Here is a 15,397-nt window from a genome sequence, read left to right as displayed (position 1 = left end):
ACCCCGCAGTCCTGACCCCAGTCCCCTCACCCCCCACCCCGCAGTCCTGACCCCAGTCCCCTCACCCCCCAGCAAGGAGTCCAGAAGCGCAAGCGCTCCTCTACCTCGAACCCGGAATCCGAGCCCAGCCTCCCCTCCAAACTCTGGGCACTCCCAGCCCTCACTGCTCCACGCCGAGCGTGCCGCACGCCCACCCCCTGTTACCTCTGGGGTTCCGCTGGGCGGACTGCGGGCCCCCAGGGCCCCGGCCTCGGCGCTGCGCCAGCCTCGCTGTCACCCCGCAGCCAGTGCCGCCGGGTCCCCGATCGTGGGTCCTGTTCGCCGCGAGTGTTTAAATGGGGTCTGGCCCCGCCCGTCGGGGCGGCCCGCCCCCAGCCCGGGAGTCCCCGCGTCTCGCTCCAGAAACACAGGCCCTGAAGGGCTGGGCTGACTTTGAGCCCCGACCCCACGGGTCCAGGAGAGCGGGCTCCCTACTTGGTCTGAGCAAAAAGGGCCTGGGATTCTGGACTCCTGCAGCAGGAGGCCCTGGAGGCCTGGGTTCTCGTCTCTGCCCAGGGGGTGCTGGAGACCTGACCCCTAGGCTGCGGGGTGGGGGCTATCGGACTGGGTCCTGGGGGAGGAGAGGCCTGGGGTCCGGACTTCCTGGCCTCCAGGTAAGAGTGATAAGGGTAGACTAAATTTCTCCCTGTCCCCCACATCACCTCCTTTTTCAGAGGTCAGTTCTCATACATTCATTTAAAATAATGTATTACCGCAGGGGAAGCACTTTGCTGGGTGCTGTGTTCTAGCTGTGACCTAAGCAGGCAGGAATTCCCGCCCTCAAGCTGGCTGACACTCCAGGGAGGGGCTGTTCTCAGTTCCCAGCTCCGTGATTGTCCACACACCAATGGACAATGTTAATCGCATGTCTCCCCTGCTGTCATGCTCTCCTAGTGGTTCTCCTTCATTTGCTGCTCCTCAATTTCCCTGGCTGTTTCTTCCTCTTCAGCATTTTTGAAGGGATGGGGGAGATGGGGGGGGGGTCTCCATGTGTACTCACTTCCTTGGCAATCTCATCCAATCTGGTGACTTTAAATACCATCCATAAGCCATCAACCCCCAAATTTACATCTCCAGATGAGATTTAGCCCCTGAACTCGTAGAGGCAGCTGTGGTCACTCAACTTCTCCACAGAAAGATCTATCAGGCATTCCCAACTCAGTGTGCCCAAACCTCCAGCACTTCCCTTCCCCCGCCCCATAACTGCTTCCCCTCCGCCATCCTGTCTAAGGATGCTCCATCTTTTTTTAGTCGCTTAAGCCGTAAGCTTTGGTCATCCTGGATCTCTTTCACACACACACACACACACACACACACACACACACACACACAACCTTATCTACTCCATCAACAAGTTTTGTTGGCTCTACCCCCCAAATCTTTCCAGAGTCTCCCCAGTGCCCACCCACACCCTGGCCCACCTGTTACCTCCCACCTGAACAATCATAGCAACTTCCCTAGTCTCTGTCCCTTCCCCCAGTTGGTCCCCAAAGGCAGTCAGAGGGACCCACCATCTCTCCCCCCCCCTCCCCCCGCCTCCACCCCCACAGGAAGCAGTTAGCCTTGCTACCAGCAGGGTGACATCCGCTTTTGCTGCCTCTCTACTCCCCCACTCTTCCTCAGAACCTCTCTGGACCAAATCCCTTCCAGCCCCCAACCCACCATGCTCCCTCCAGGCAACATCCTGCTCCTGCTTTTGCTCCCAGGTGAAGCCAGCAGTTATCGGGTGGGGGTGGGGGAGTGGCAGGCAGATATTTGTGAAAGGGGTGGCTTGGGTGGCGTCTGAAGGGAGGGGTGCTGAGGGCAGATCCTTCTCCCAGTGCCCCTTCTTTTCCGGGAGATCCATTTGGCTTCTGGGTCTGGTTCTTTGGGGAGGGAAGCTGAGGTCTGGACTGCCTACCTATTAATCTCCCCTTCTCACTGCTGGATCTCTGCTGATTTCCTGTCTCTGCTTTTCTGGGGGCTCCCCTACCTTTTGGCCGCTCTTTCTCATTTGCTCTTTTGGAGTGGAGCTTACTTCTCAGCACATCACCTTTCCCTGCACCTATTTTGGGAACCACCTTTCCCACTGATTATGTTCTCTCTTCTTCCCACAGTGGCTGCAGCTCAGGTAACTCCAGGTGAGATATCAAAACTCCTTCCTCTTTGCCATGCTACTTCAGGTACTGTTTCCATCCCTAAAGTATAGCTTGAGGATCCTGGAATACCCCCAGTGGCTCTCCAGATCCCCATCTCACTGTAGCAAATTGAAGCCCCAGGGACTTGGCCAACCCCCAGCCTCTCTTCAGGAGTGCCCACTATGCCCAAAGCCCAGCACATGTCTCACTATGCTTGAATACCCAAGACTCTCTCTGGATCTCCATCTCCCTTTTCATCCCTCAAGTGCAACCCCAGGGAATTGGTCACCCATCAGGGACTTCTTCTGCCCATATGCCCACAGCACAGCCCTGAAAGCCTGGAATCCCCCTCAGCCACCTTTTTGTTTTGGCCTCCACCCTCCAGGTTCCTATTCCGGATGTGGGCCCCTCCCTCTGCCACTTCTGGCAGGCCTTGTGGCTGCTGATGCTGTGGTGTCTCTGCTGATCGTGGTGGTGGTGTTTATGTGTGCCAGCCCACGTGACAGGCCCACCCAAGGTGAAGGCAGGGCCTGGACTGGGGGTGGTGTCCCTAGGGAAGAGGTCCCCATGGAGGGGTCCCCTGGGGGAAGCCCTGGAGGTGCTGCTGGGGAAACCCTGGGGGCCCTGCTGGGGGAACTCCTGAGGAAACCCCTGAAGCAGGAGGTCCCTGGGGAGGCGGAGATGTGGGTGGGTGGTGGGTGGTCAGGCCTCATGCTTTCTTTTCCCCACCCCCAGAAGATGGCAAGGTCTACATCAACATGCCTGGCAGGGGCTGACCCCCTGTAACTGGGACCTCTGACTTCTGACCCTCTCATCCTGGATTGTGCATGGTGGCACGGGAAACCTATTCAATAAAGCGACTGAAATGCCTCTACTTCTAATTCTTCCTCAAAGAACCAGGGTCCCCAAAGCCTCCCTCCCATTGGCTGTTTCTGGGTCTATGACCGACCCTCCCAGAACCCCAAATATCCCCATCCCCTCAGCCCAGAGATATGCAATAACTCAACAGTGTTTTGTGTTCCATGTTTATTTGGGGGCAGGGGGGCAGGGAAAGTCTGATATCTCAGAGAGGCCACTCTGCAGATCTGTACTTGGTGGGAGTAGGAATAGGGTGCTGGGTAGACATCAGGAATGGCTGGATCCAGGCATCGGGTTGTTGACTGCCATGGTTTGGGCTCATTTGTAATACTGCCTCTGTGTGTTGAGGTCACTGTAGACATCCGATCTCTGACCTTGGAGCTCCTAAAGGGATGGACAGGGTGGCAACCATCAGTGGAATGGGTCTGCCAAATAAACTTAAAACAAAATCCAACCTTCTCCCAGTGGCCTGCAAGGCCCCTGGTAACTTCTTCAACCTTGCAGCCATGTTAGAAATCTATTTTATTCAGGTGCCTTCAAAGTTCCCCTTTCTCCTCTGCCTCATCATTAGGCCCCAGCCTCAGAGCTTTTGCACATACTGTTCTCTCTGCTTGGAATACTGGTCCCCTAAATATTCCCATGGATGGTTCCATCCTTCCCTTCAAGTCTTAGCTCATGTCACTTCCTCAGAAAGGCATTTCTTGATTTCTTCATCTGTAGTTTCTTCCCCCCGCCCCCCCCCACCACCCCAGATGATCTTATTTGTTAATTTGCTTCAATTCTGTTTACCCAACTAGGATGTAAGCTCTGCAGCTATGGCTTCAGTATCTGGTACATGTGGGTGCTCAACAAATAAAGTGGAGCAATGCCTTGCCCTAATATTTCACTGCTCCCAGTAACTGGAAAGCTCCTTCAGTCTTATGGACCTCACAGAGCTAGACTCAAGATCTTACACTTTAGAAAGAGACTTTTCATCACAAGTGAGGCAAAGCAAAGCTGGTTGTGGACAAATAAAACAGATTTCATAGACTAGGGCTCACAGTGACAGAGGGAGGGTCTATGGCCCCAAAAGGCAGGCATCACAGGGCAGGAATGAGACAGAAGGAAGAGAAGCTGGTTTCCTCACCTGATAAGGTGACTCTGTCTCAGTGATGCGCTGTTTCCGGGTCACTGCTGGGGGTGGGAGTGGCACAGGTGCAAGGGCACACAAGGGGGTAAATTGGGATTATTTAGTTGATGCGAAACCATCACCATCCCCTTGGATGATTGTGACTTGGGAGCTTACCCCTCCCCTCCAGGCAAGTCCTCAGAGAGTCCCATCCCCATCCAATCCCACTCACCCTCCACAGCCCCTCGCCCCCGAGGGACCAGCCGGCCCAGAGAGTATACAGCCAGGGCGATGAGGAGGGTAAGTACCAGGTCCCCCAGCACAATACCGGCCAGCACACCAGGGCTCACCGCAGAGCAGTTGCATTCTGGGAATGTATATGGCACAGGAGTCAGGGGAGATCAATGGGAGTTGGGAATTGGGAGATGTCAGGGGAGAGGTTTGAAGAGATTGGGAAGAAATGGGGAGGTCTTTCAGAAGTAGGGAGGGGTATTTCAGGGTCTAGGCCTACCGCAGTGGGACTGGACAGGGCTGAGACCTGAAGAAAGAAAAAGAAGGTAAACTAGGTGTGGAGCTATGACTGGAGGGTGGGCATAGAAGCTGGGGAGGGTGGGTCCTGACAGCCAGGGGGCGAGGGTAGAGAGCAACTTCTGGTAGGACCTGTGGCTGACACAAAGGCCACTGGACTGTGTTACTTCCACACTGACTTGTCCTATTACACCACCCGTAGAGTCCCCTCCCTCCGCTTCTACTGGAGGCCAAATATTGGAGTTTCAGGTTCTGGGAGAGACCCATAGGGTTTTGGGGGCTGGGGACCTGCTCCTATCCCAACCTTCCCCTTTGGTTCTCTTTCCACCCTGTTCCCTGCCTTGCCCCAAGGTGAGCCCAGAGACTCAGGAGGCAGCTTCAGAAGCCCCCAACTCACCACCCACAGTCAGAAGGAGAGGCAGGAACAGAAGCCTGTTGAAGGGTCTAAGGCCCCCCATGATGCAGGCGACACTGCTGGATACTACAGTCCAAGGGCCAGTGGGATGTGGCCAACCAAGTGAAGGAGGAAGTCTGAGGTGGGTGGTGGCAGGAGGAGGAGGGGTCAGTAGGGGAGGAGGGACAGAGATAGATAACACCGGAAAAATCAGGCCCAGACAGCCCAGGGGCAATGCTATAGCCCCCATTGGCTGGACATGAAGGGCAAAGGGTACATACTAGTATATCAACTCAACCTCCATCCCAGTCAAGGGTCAGACATTGTAACAGGACGGTCAGTGGCTGACTATGGTTGAAGCCAGCTCTGCCTCTTCCCGCTGGGCAACGCTGAGCAAGTCACTCAATCTCTCAGGCTGTTTCCTCATTTGTAAAATGGAGAGTAAAATAGTTCCTACTTTGTAGGGAGTTGTGGGATCAAATGAATTAATGTTTCTAGAACAGGGACTGACACTTGTCAGCGTTTTATAAGCGCCAGCTATAATCATTAGATAATCAGAACTTGTGATGTTCATAGCATATTAAAAAGGAGCCATCAGGACATGGCCACTAATGTGCAGGCACTCTGCCCCAAGTGTTAACTCACTTAACCCCTGTTAGGTCGGAGAGAGCCCAGGATCGGATACATGCAGGCATGTGATGAGACAATGGACTCCCCCTGGAATTTCTCACAGATCTGGGATTTCTCACAGGTCAACGTGCCAGACACAGATACCTGCCTCTCCCTGAATTCACAGCGATCCCCACACAGATACTGACCCATTCCTGAATGTGCCGCCCACCCCCTGCGGCTGAGACTCCCTCAGTTGAATGTGTGATGATCCCTGCTGCGGACACTTCCTCAGTTCAGGCCCCCGCCCTCACCCAACCGCAGTATAAAAAAAGCGCCCCCCTCCATGTTGGCGTGAATCCATGTGCCCTGTCTTTGGGGGTACGTGGGTCTCCCGGGGACGCAGAATAAACTTTCCTTTCCTTTCTTTTCTCATTCACTGGACTCTATTTCTTGCGCCGCCTCCTGAGCCACCTAACCTAACAACCCCCACAACACCTTTCTGACATAGATGCTCTTATTATCCCCATTTTACAGAATAGTAAAGACACTTGCCCAAGGTCACTCAGCAAATAAAGGTGGAAATGGAACCCAGAAACCAAAGACAGATATTTGACCCATAGAGAGAAAGCAAAAAGAACCAAGATAAAAGATAGAGGAGCCCTAGCCAGTTAGGCTCAGTGGATAGAGCGTTGGCCTTCGGACTGAAGGGTCTCGGGTTCGATTCTGGTCAAGGGCACATGCCCAGGTTTCAGACTTGATCCCCAATAGGGGTCATGCAGGAAGCAGCCAGTCAATGATTCTCTCTCATCATTGATGTTTCTATCTCTCTCTCCCTCCCTCTCTGAAATTAATTAATTATATATATATATATATATATATATATATATATATATATGTAAAAGATTGAGGAGAAAATGATGGTAAGACAGAGAATGAAGGAGAGGAACAGACAGTGAGACAGACACACACATCACAGACACAAGATTAGAGGTTGGGGTGAGGCAGGTGGGGGGACAATGTGATGACCACGGGGCTGGGCTGGGCTGCTCCACCAAATGAGGAAGTGGCCAGAAATGAAGACTGAGGGAGAAGACAAAGACTTCTAGCTCTCAGCAGGAGGGCTAGGGCTGGGGCTGGGGAAGGAGGAACCTGAGGTTAGGGCACTGGGGGGATGGGCCAGCGGCAGGAAGCCCCCCTCCCCCATCCAGGCGTCACACCCCACAGCTCCTTGGGCTAAGGAGAGAAAAGGGGAAACTGGATGCTAGTCATGGGACAGACTCTGAGTGGCCTGTTGCTAGGGGTGGAGATGGTGGGGGGAGGGGCGATTCCGAGTCTGGAGGAGAGAGTCAGGGCCCAGCCCAGGCAGCACTGGCTGCTGACTAGGAGAAATTCTGAGACATCCTAAACTAAATTACCGCAGGCTTATGGGTGGAAGGAAGAGACAAGAGAAGTTTATCAGTTAATGACTGAATGGCAAAGACAACAAAAGACTGCTCACATTCCTGAATGAATGTTGAATTAACAGGGCAGACTCTGCTGTCTTCTTATTTACTCACTAGAGGCCCAATGCACGAAATTCATGCAAGGGCTTTGGCCCCCCCGCTGCCACAGCGGTGCCTCTGCCTCTGCCCCCGCCGTCGCTGCTGGAGGGCCTCTAGGGCCTCTGCCGCCTCTGCCGCAACCCCCGCCCAAGGGCCTCTGCCGAGGCTTTGTCCGGAAGGATGTCCGGTCTAATTAGCATATTACTCTTTTATTATTATAGATGAACTTTTTGAACTGTTGTCCACAACCAATCCAAAGGAGCAAATATTTCTTTCTTATGGACAATGCACCCGTCCCAGAACTAGCTGTGCCTCGACTTCCCCCACCTCTTTACCTGTGACCAATGTAAATTCTCTAAAAACAACTTAACTTTATTTTTTTAATCCAAACTCATTGTATAAAAATTCCTGATGGCCAGCATGTTGTCTCCTTCTCACCCTGCTGCTGGTGGTTTAGATTGCATGCCCCAGGACCTGGTAGCATTTGGCTCAGCAAAACCTTTCATTCAGAAAAGCTTTTGGCCGTGAAAGCTTTTTGTTTAACACTGCTAATGGCTGCCATTGCCCAGACCTGGCCAGCAATCAGGGCCAGGCCAATCAGGGCCCGAAGGCCCTGGCAGGGTTGGGAGAGGAGGCAACGGTAGCCGGGCCGGGCGCAGAAGGAACGGATGCCGATGCCACTTTGGTGCCCCGTCACCATGCAGTTCCCGCCTCCCCCGCTCCTCCTTCCCTCTCATAGCAACTTGTCAACTGGTCATTCTGGTCATTCCAGTTGTTCGGTTGTAACAGTAGCTTAGGCTTTTATATATAGACTAGAGGCCCGGTGCACAAAAATTTGTGCACTCGGGGGGGAAGGAGGGGTCCCTCAGCCCGGCCTGTGCCCTCTCGCAGTCTGGGACCCCTCGGGAGATAACGACCTGCTGGCTTAGGCCTGCTCCCGGGTGGCAGAGGGCAGGCCCAATCCCTAGGTGCAGCCCCTGGTCGGGCTCAGAGCAGGGCTGATTGGGGAGTTGGGGTGCTGTCCCCTGTCATGCACAGAGCAGGGCGGATTGGGAGGTTGCAATGCCACCCTCAGTCACGCTCAGGGTATGGCTGATTGGGGGGTTGGGGCACCGCCCCCTGTCACACTCAAGGCAGGGTCGATGGGGAGGTTGCGGCGCCACCCCCTGTCACGCACAGAGTAGGGCCAATCAGGGGGTTGGAGCGCTGCCCCCTGTCACGCACAGAGCAGGGACCATCAGGGGGGTTGGGGCTCCGTACCCTGTCACGCACAGAGCAGGGCCCATCAGGGGGTTGGGGAGCTCCGCCCTGTCACTCACAGAGTAGGGCCGATAGGGGAGTTAGGGCACTGCCCTCTATCACCCACAGAGCAGGGCCAATCAGGGGGTTGGGGCGCCACCACTGTCGCACTCAGGGCAGGGCTGATGGGGAGGTTATGGCTCTACCCTGTTACACACAGAGCAGGGCCTGTGGTGGGGGGTGGGGGAGGGTTGGGGTGCCGCACCCTGTCACACACAGAGCCGCAGGGCGATCAGGGGGTTTGGGCGCTGCCCCCTGTCACGCTGATCCGGTGCCAGGAGGCCTCGCGGCTCCGCTGATCCCGGTGCTGGGAGGCACATTACCCTTTTACTATATAGAATAGAGGCCTGGGGGCCAGCTGGTTTGCCCTGAAGGGTGTCCTGGATCAGGGTGGGGTCCCCACTGGGGTGCCTGGCCAGCCTGGATGAGGGGATGATGGCTGTTTGCAGCTGGTCACACCCCCTTCAGGGTGGGGGTCCCCATTGGGGTGCCTGGCCAGCCTGGATGAGGGGATGATGGCTGTTTGCAGCTGGTCACACCCCCTTCAGGGTGGGGGTCCCCACTGGGGTGCCTGGCCAGTCTGGGTGAGGGGCTGAGGGCTGCTTTCAGGCTGGCGGTTGTTGATTGAAGCTCCCAACCGCTCCTTTTTTAAATTTTATTCTGGGCCAGCTTTTGCTCTGGCTCTAGCTCTGAGAGCAGGTATCTGGTTTGTTTCGGTTCTATAATCAAAACAATGTATAACTTCAGCTCTGAGATCCCGGCCTATATTTGTTAGAATGTTTCAAACTGCCAGCTCAGAGGCCAGCAAGTCAGGCAGGGAACGTTGGAGTCCGCAGTCACTGGAGCAAGCAAGCCTCATGTTCGCTTCCAGCTGCCTGGCTGCCGGCCGCCATCTTGGCTGACAGTTAATTTGCATAAGGATATGCTGATTAGCCAATGGGAAGGGTAGCGGTCGTACGCCAATTACCATGTTTCTCTTTTATTAGTGTAGACTAGAGGCCCGATACATGAAATTCATGCAAGGGGCTCGGCCCTCGCAGCCGCAATGGCTTGCCTCAGCCCTTGCAACTCCAGCTTCGTACAGAAGGTCATCCGGAAGGTCATCCAGATGGACGTCCGGAAGGTCGTTCGGCTGTCTGGTTTAATTAGCATATCATACTTTTATTACTAGAGATAGATTGTTATAGTACTTCAAGTCTCCAGTTCTGGGCCCACCTTGACGAAAATCCTCCCTCAATCCCTCAGCCTCAGCCTCAACCTCAGCCTTCTGATCTGATCCTCCCAGCTCCGGCCAGGTCTGGCTATACCCAGAATTCAGTCTCATAGCTGGCATATGCAGGCACCATCCAATTAGAACAGGTGTGGCTATAGGCCTGGATCAGAGTCCTGAGGCCCCCACCCCTTTAGTTGCTGAGATGTGGGGAAGTCCAAGGTGTCCCAAGGGAATGGACTGAGGAGGTGACAGATATCTGTGGGAGGTCAGGTAGAGACTTTTTACCAACCAAAAGAGGAGTGTCTCAATATATTAGCAACTGGTTTAACTGTCCTGGTGCAGACCACAGAATGCCAGCCTGTGCAGCTCTCTGCTCATGGTCTCCACTCCATCAGGCAAAGAAAGAGGCTGAGATGGAGGTGCACTCAGCAGACTGGGTGCCGCCCACCCCCACAGTACCAGCCTCCAGGAAGCAGGGCTATCTCCCCTCTCCCCATGAGATCTTGCAATCTCTCCTGGCAGCAGCCCAAGAGTTAGAAAAGGCCAAAGCTGACTTTTCCAGAAAACAGGCAATGTGTTGAGCCTGTGACAAGCTTGCCTCTTTGGAAGCAACAGCCCTCCTCACTCTCCTTGCTTTCATGTTTGCCTCCTACAGCCCATCCTGCCCACAGTAACAAGAGGAAGCTTTCTGAAAAATCAGAAAGAACTCAATTTTTTAAATGGCCAAAAGTCTTAGCACACACCACAACAGAAGAGATGCCAATGGCCAATTAGCGTGTGAAAGAGTGCTCAACATCATTAGTTACTAGGGAAATACAAATTAAAACCACCATGGCTCTCTTCCTCTTCCCAAAAGCAGCCAGAAGTGACCTCTGAAAATGGTTCACTATTCACTTGACCCAGAAAACCCCACAAAATCATGCAAATCAAGAGGTTCAAACCTTCCTGTTCACTTTAAGAACACTCGTGAAACTGCCCAGGCCATCAGGGTATGCATATTCGAAAAGCCACCACGTATCTGAAAGGTCTCACTTTACAGAAGCAATGGGTGCCATTCTGTCATTACACTGGTGGAGTTGGTAGGTGTGCCCAGAGTAAACAGTGGCCCAAAAACAGTGCTCCATTTTTGCTGCACATGCTTAAAAATGCAGAGAGCAGCCCTGGCCGGTTTGGCTCAGTGGATAGAGCGTCAGCCTGCGGACTCAAGGGTGCCAGGTTCGATTCCGGTCAAGGGCATGTACCTTGGTTGCAGGCACATCCCCAGTAGGGGGTGTGCAGGAGGCAGCAGATCGATGTTTCTAACTCTCTATCCCTCTCCCTTCCTCTCTGTAAAAAAAATCAATAAAATATATTTAAAAATTTTAAAAAAAATTTAAAAAAATGCAGAGAGCAATGCTGAACTCAAGGGTTTAGATCAGTGGTTCTCAACCCTCCTAATGCCGCGACCCTTTAATACAGTTCTTCATGTTGTGGTGACCCCCAACCATAAAACTATTTTCATTGCTACTTCATAACTGTAATTTTGCTACTGTTATGAATCATAATGTAAATATCTGATATGCAGGATGTATTTTCATTGTTACAAATTGAACATAATTAAAGCATAGTGATTAATCACAAAAACAATATGTAATTATATTTGTGTTTTCCGATGGTCTTAGGCGACCCCTGTGAAAGGGTCGTTCGACCCCCAAAGGGGTCGCGACCCACAGGTTGAGAACCGCTGGTTTAGATGTACATTCTCTGGTCATTGACCACATCCAGGTGAACAAAGCTCCCAAGATACAGTACAGAACGTACAGAGCTCATGGGCAGGTTAACCCACCCATGAGCTCTCCCTGCCACATGGAGATGATCTTTACTGGAAAAGAGCAGATTGTTCCTAAACCAGAAGAGGAGGCTGCAGAGAAAGAAAAGTTATCCCAGGAGAAACTGGAGACACAAAAACTATGGCACAGGAGTAAATTGGCATAAAATAAATACTAATAAAAGCAAAAGTAGGAAAAAACACACAATGAAGTACCACTACGCACCCACTAGAATTAAAGACGAACCCTATCTGCAGAGATGTGGAGCAACTGGAAATCTCATGCACTGTTGGTGGAAATGTAAACTAGAACCACCACTTTGGAAAAGAGTTTGGTAGTTCTTATAAAGATAAATATTCAACTATGCAGAGATTCAGCCATTCTACAGAAGCAGGTATTTACCTTTCCTGGAGAGTGAGGTTGCACAAAGAAGCCCTAGAGAATGAGACATGGTGTTGAAACGAGTTTTTAGGGGTAAAATAGGCAGGTTCAGAGAGTTTAGAAATAAAGGAGGGTCCATGGGGGAGAACTGCAAAGCTGGGGGGCTGGGAGCTGCCAAAGGGCATACATTCACAAAGAACTAAAGGCGCCACAGCCTAAAGGGAGAGGAAGACACCCATTCACAGAAGATAAGGTGAAAGCCAGAGAGCGGTAGAGAAATGTTCCTATGGTTGGGCACCCCACAGAGAGTGAACATGGGGTCGAGGTCATTACTGTGGTGGTAAGTATGGTTAAGCCCCCCAGACATCCTTATCTGCATATGCAGTAAGGCAACCTCTCATTCCTGGCTTGTGAGCGAGAGCTCCCTGCACCCTTGGCTAGGAAGGGGGACACCCCACCAGCAAGGCAGAGTCGCAAAGGTATCCTTGGCTAGGAGGGGGGATGCCCCCACCGGCAAGGGAAAGTCACAAAGGATGCTGGACGTCCTTTCAGGTGTTTCGTACAGATGGGAAGCGTGTCGTCCACACTACATAGAGACAGCCCCCTAGGATGCTTCCTTAAGAATTGGGATAATTTTGGCCCACAACCAATGAAGAAAAAGTGCCCTATTTACTTTTGTACCCAGGGCTGGGCTGATCTTAACTTGCCCCAAGGCAGATGGAGGGTCTGGTCCTACTTTCGTACAGATCCCCTTCCTTCTCACTCCAGGACATGAGACAAATTAAAAGTAATTTAGGAAAGTTCTGGAAGACCCTGACAAATATATTGAGGTCTTCCAAAGCCTCATTCAAATGTTTGATCTCTCGTATAGAGATGTCATACTCATATTAAACCTGACCTCAGCCACTGAGAAGGAAGCTGTATTAGAAAAAGCAAGAGAATTTGGGAATGAATATTTTATTACTTATGCTGGGGGAATAGAGGACTCTGAGGGAAGGAGTAGGAAGTTCTTAATAGGACAGGAGGCAGTCCCTCCTCTAGACCCTCAATGGAATTCTGACACCAGAGGTGGAAGATCAATCACTGACAGTTCTGTATTATAGAAGGCCTCAGACATAGTAAAACAAAGCCTGTTAATTACTCTAAGCCAGGGGTCCTCAAACTATGGCCCGCGGGCCACATGCAAATACAAATATTGTATTTGTTTCCGTTTTGTTTTTTTACTTCAAAATAAGATATGTGCAGTGTGCATAGGAATTTGTTCATAGTTGTTTTTTTTTAAACTATAGTCCGGCCCTCCAACGGTCTGAGGGATAGTGAACTGGCCCCCTGTTTAAAAAGTTTGAGGACCCCTGCTCTAAGCTAACCACCATTAAGCAAGGGACTAACGAAAATCCCTCAGGTTTTTTAGAGAAACTCAGGGAGGCATTGGTTAAGCACACCAATATAACAGAATACAGAATTGGGACAGTTCATTTTAAAGGACAAATTCATCACTCAGACAGCCCAAGACATCAGGAGAAGGTTAAAAAAATTGGCTATTGGTTCCAAGAATTCCTTAGAGAATCTCCTGAAAGTTGTCACCTCTGTGTTCTATAATAAAGACCAGGAGGAGGAAAAGAGGAGAAACAAGAGAGACCAGGCCAAGGCTACAGAAATAAAGAAGATCATAGTAGGCATGCTCCAGGAGGCTACCAATAGCCTCCAGTCAGGACCCAGAGGTAGGAGGTCAGCCCCAGTCACCTGCTACAACTGTAGACAGGTTGGACTTATACGGTGGAGGTGCCCCAAGGGGCATGGTGCCCCCCGACCAAGCCCTGTCCTGTCTGTCAAGGAAATCACTGGAAGTCAGACTGCCCCCAGAGACAGGGTCCCCTGGGGCAGGGCTGGCAACCCAGCTGGCCCAACAGGACTGATGAGGCCCAGGGTCTCCCAACCTGGCTCCTCAGAGGACTGTCATTTCCACCCAGGAGCCGCAGGTAAGCCTGACTGTTGAGAGCAAGGAAATAAATTTCCTCCTCGATACTGGAGCCACTTTCTCTGTACTCCTCTCAGCCCCTGGTAAATTATCCTCAGTGGCTGTAGCTGTTACAAGCGTGTCTGGGAAGCCAATAAAGAGATATTTTTATAGAAGCATTTAGGGTGCAGGTGGGTGAGTTGTTCCTTTCTCATGCCTTCCTGATCATGCAGAAAGCCTCATATCCATATCAGTGGCAATATCCTTTCAAACCTGAGGCTCGAGAAGGACTCAAGATTATATATAACTAGAGACCAGGTGCACAAAAATTTGTGCACTCGGGGGGGTCCCTCAGCCTGGCTTGTGCCCTCTCACAGTCTGGGACCCCTCGGGGGATGACCACCTGCTGGCTTAGGCCCGCTCCCTGGGGGATTGGGCTTAAGCTGGCAGTCAGACATCCCTCTGGCAGCCCGGGAGCCCTCAGGGGACGTCCACTTGCCAGCGGGGAGCAGGCCTAAGCTGGAGTCGGACATCCTTAGCGCTGCTGAGGAGGCGGGAGAGGCTCCCACCACCACTGCTGTGCTGGCAGCCATCAGCCTGGCTTGTGGCTGAGCAGAGCTCCCCCTGTGGGAGCGCACTGACCACCAGGGGGCAGCTCCTGCATTGAGCATCTGCCCCCTGGTGGTCAGTGTGTGTCATAGTGACCAGTCATTCCCAGTCATTCTGCTGTTAGGGTTAATTTGCATATTACCCTTTTATTATATAGGATAGAGGCCTGGTGCATGGGTGGGGGCTGGCTGGTTTGCCCTGAAGGGTGTCCCGGATCAGGGTGGGGGTCCCGCTGGGGTGCTTGGCCAGCCTGGGTGAGGGGCTGATGGCTGTTTGCAGGCTGGCCACAGCTCCTTCAGGGTGGAGGGGTCCCACTGGTGTGCCTGGCCAGCCTGGGTGAGGGGCTGATGGCTGTTTTCAGGCTGTCCACACCCCCTTCAGGGTGGGGGTCCTGCTGGGGTGCCTGGCCAGCCTGGATGAGGGGCTGATGGCTGTTTGCAGGCTGGTCACACCCCCTTCAGGGTGGGGGTCCCCACTGGGGTGCCTGGCCAGCCTGGGTGAGGGGCTGATGGCTGTTTTCAGGCTGGTCAAGCCCCACAGTGAGGACCCTCACCCTATGGGGGTGTGGCTAGCCTGGGTGAGGGGCTAATGGCTGTTTGCAGGCTGTTCACACCCCCTTCAGGGTGGAGGTCCCCACTGGGGTGCCTGGCTAGCCTGGGTGAGGGCCTGATGGCTGTTTGCAGGCTGGTCAAGCCCCCCAGTGGGGACCCTGACCCCATGGGAGTGTGGCCACCCTGGGTGAGGAGCTGAGGGATGTTTGCAGGCTGGCCACAGCCCCTTCAGGGTGGGGGTCCATAATGGGGTGCCTGGCCAGCCTGAGTGAGGGGCTGATGGCCATTTTCAGGCTGGCCACGCCACGGGCTCAAAGCAGGTATCTGGGATTTATTTATCTTCTATAATTGAAACTTTGTAGCCTCAGCGCCGCAGGCAGGC

At 52.9% G+C, this 15,397-nt stretch overlaps 2 protein-coding genes and 1 pseudogene across 8 annotated transcripts; 2 read left to right on the top strand and 1 right to left on the bottom strand.

Annotated features, from left to right (window-relative positions):
- Positions 1–1,574: 1,574 nt before the first annotated feature.
- Positions 1,575–3,026, top strand: HCST (hematopoietic cell signal transducer). 4 transcript variants are annotated; one of them, XM_023762391.1, is made up of 4 exons: positions 1,575–1,745; positions 2,136–2,201; positions 2,542–2,673; positions 2,895–3,026. In XM_023762391.1, exons 1-4 carry the CDS (start codon positions 1,703–1,705, stop codon positions 2,930–2,932), a joined length of 279 nt encoding a protein of 92 aa, XP_023618159.1. In that variant the 5' UTR covers positions 1,575–1,702; the 3' UTR covers positions 2,933–3,026. The 4 variants fall into 4 exon arrangements, with proteins under 4 accessions (XP_023618159.1, XP_023618158.1, XP_006098705.1 ...); XM_023762390.1 differs by having other exon boundaries at positions 1,594–1,745; positions 2,892–3,026; XM_006098643.3 differs by having other exon boundaries at positions 1,597–1,745; positions 2,136–2,153; positions 2,536–2,673; positions 2,892–3,026.
- Positions 3,027–3,165: 139 nt separating this feature from the next.
- Positions 3,166–5,205, bottom strand: TYROBP (TYRO protein tyrosine kinase binding protein). 4 transcript variants are annotated; one of them, XM_006098639.3, is made up of 5 exons: positions 5,048–5,205; positions 4,634–4,660; positions 4,355–4,489; positions 4,141–4,187; positions 3,166–3,398 (listed from the first exon to the last, which is right to left on the bottom strand). In XM_006098639.3, the coding sequence occupies exons 1-5, from the start codon at positions 5,106–5,108 to the stop codon at positions 3,333–3,335; spliced, it is 336 nt and encodes a 111-aa protein (XP_006098701.1). In that variant the 5' UTR covers positions 5,109–5,205; the 3' UTR covers positions 3,166–3,332. The 4 variants fall into 4 exon arrangements, with proteins under 4 accessions (XP_006098701.1, XP_014319736.1, XP_006098703.1 ...); XM_014464250.2 differs by having other exon boundaries at positions 4,141–4,184; XM_006098641.3 differs by lacking the exon at positions 4,634–4,660 and having other exon boundaries at positions 4,141–4,184; positions 5,048–5,185.
- A 5,382-nt stretch (positions 5,206–10,587) lies between these two features.
- LOC106698829 lies at positions 10,588–11,683 on the top strand (annotated as a pseudogene).
- Positions 11,684–15,397: the final 3,714 nt, after the last annotated feature.

Source organism: Myotis lucifugus, unplaced genomic scaffold (assembly GCF_000147115.1).
Source record: "Myotis lucifugus unplaced genomic scaffold, Myoluc2.0 scaffold_244, whole genome shotgun sequence".
Taxonomy (NCBI): domain Eukaryota; kingdom Metazoa; phylum Chordata; class Mammalia; order Chiroptera; family Vespertilionidae; genus Myotis; species Myotis lucifugus.
Note: the sequence above shows the minus strand (reverse complement) of the source record. Positions and strands in the feature narration are given on the sequence as shown.

Excerpts from the sequence above, each read along its gene's own strand:
- HCST (XM_023762390.1), top strand. The coding sequence starts at position 1,703 with ATGCTCCCTCCAGGCAACATCCTGCTCCTGCTTTTGCTCCCAG. Across the intron at positions 1,746-2,135 it reads GCTCCTGCTTTTGCTCCCAG|TGGCTGCAGCTCAGGTAACT; the intron begins GTGAAGCCAGCA and ends TTCTTCCCACAG. Across the intron at positions 2,202-2,541 it reads TCTTTGCCATGCTACTTCAG|GTTCCTATTCCGGATGTGGG; the intron begins GTACTGTTTCCA and ends TCCACCCTCCAG.
- TYROBP (XM_006098639.3), bottom strand. The coding sequence starts at position 5,108 with ATGGGGGGCCTTAGACCCTTCAACAGGCTTCTGTTCCTGCCTCTCCTT. Across the intron at positions 4,661-5,047 it reads TCTCCTTCTGACTGTGGGTG|GTCTCAGCCCTGTCCAGTCC; the intron begins GTGAGTTGGGGG and ends TTCTTTCTTCAG. Across the intron at positions 4,188-4,354 it reads GGGGCGAGGGGCTGTGGAGG|CAGTGACCCGGAAACAGCGC; the intron begins GTGAGTGGGATT and ends TCCCACCCCCAG.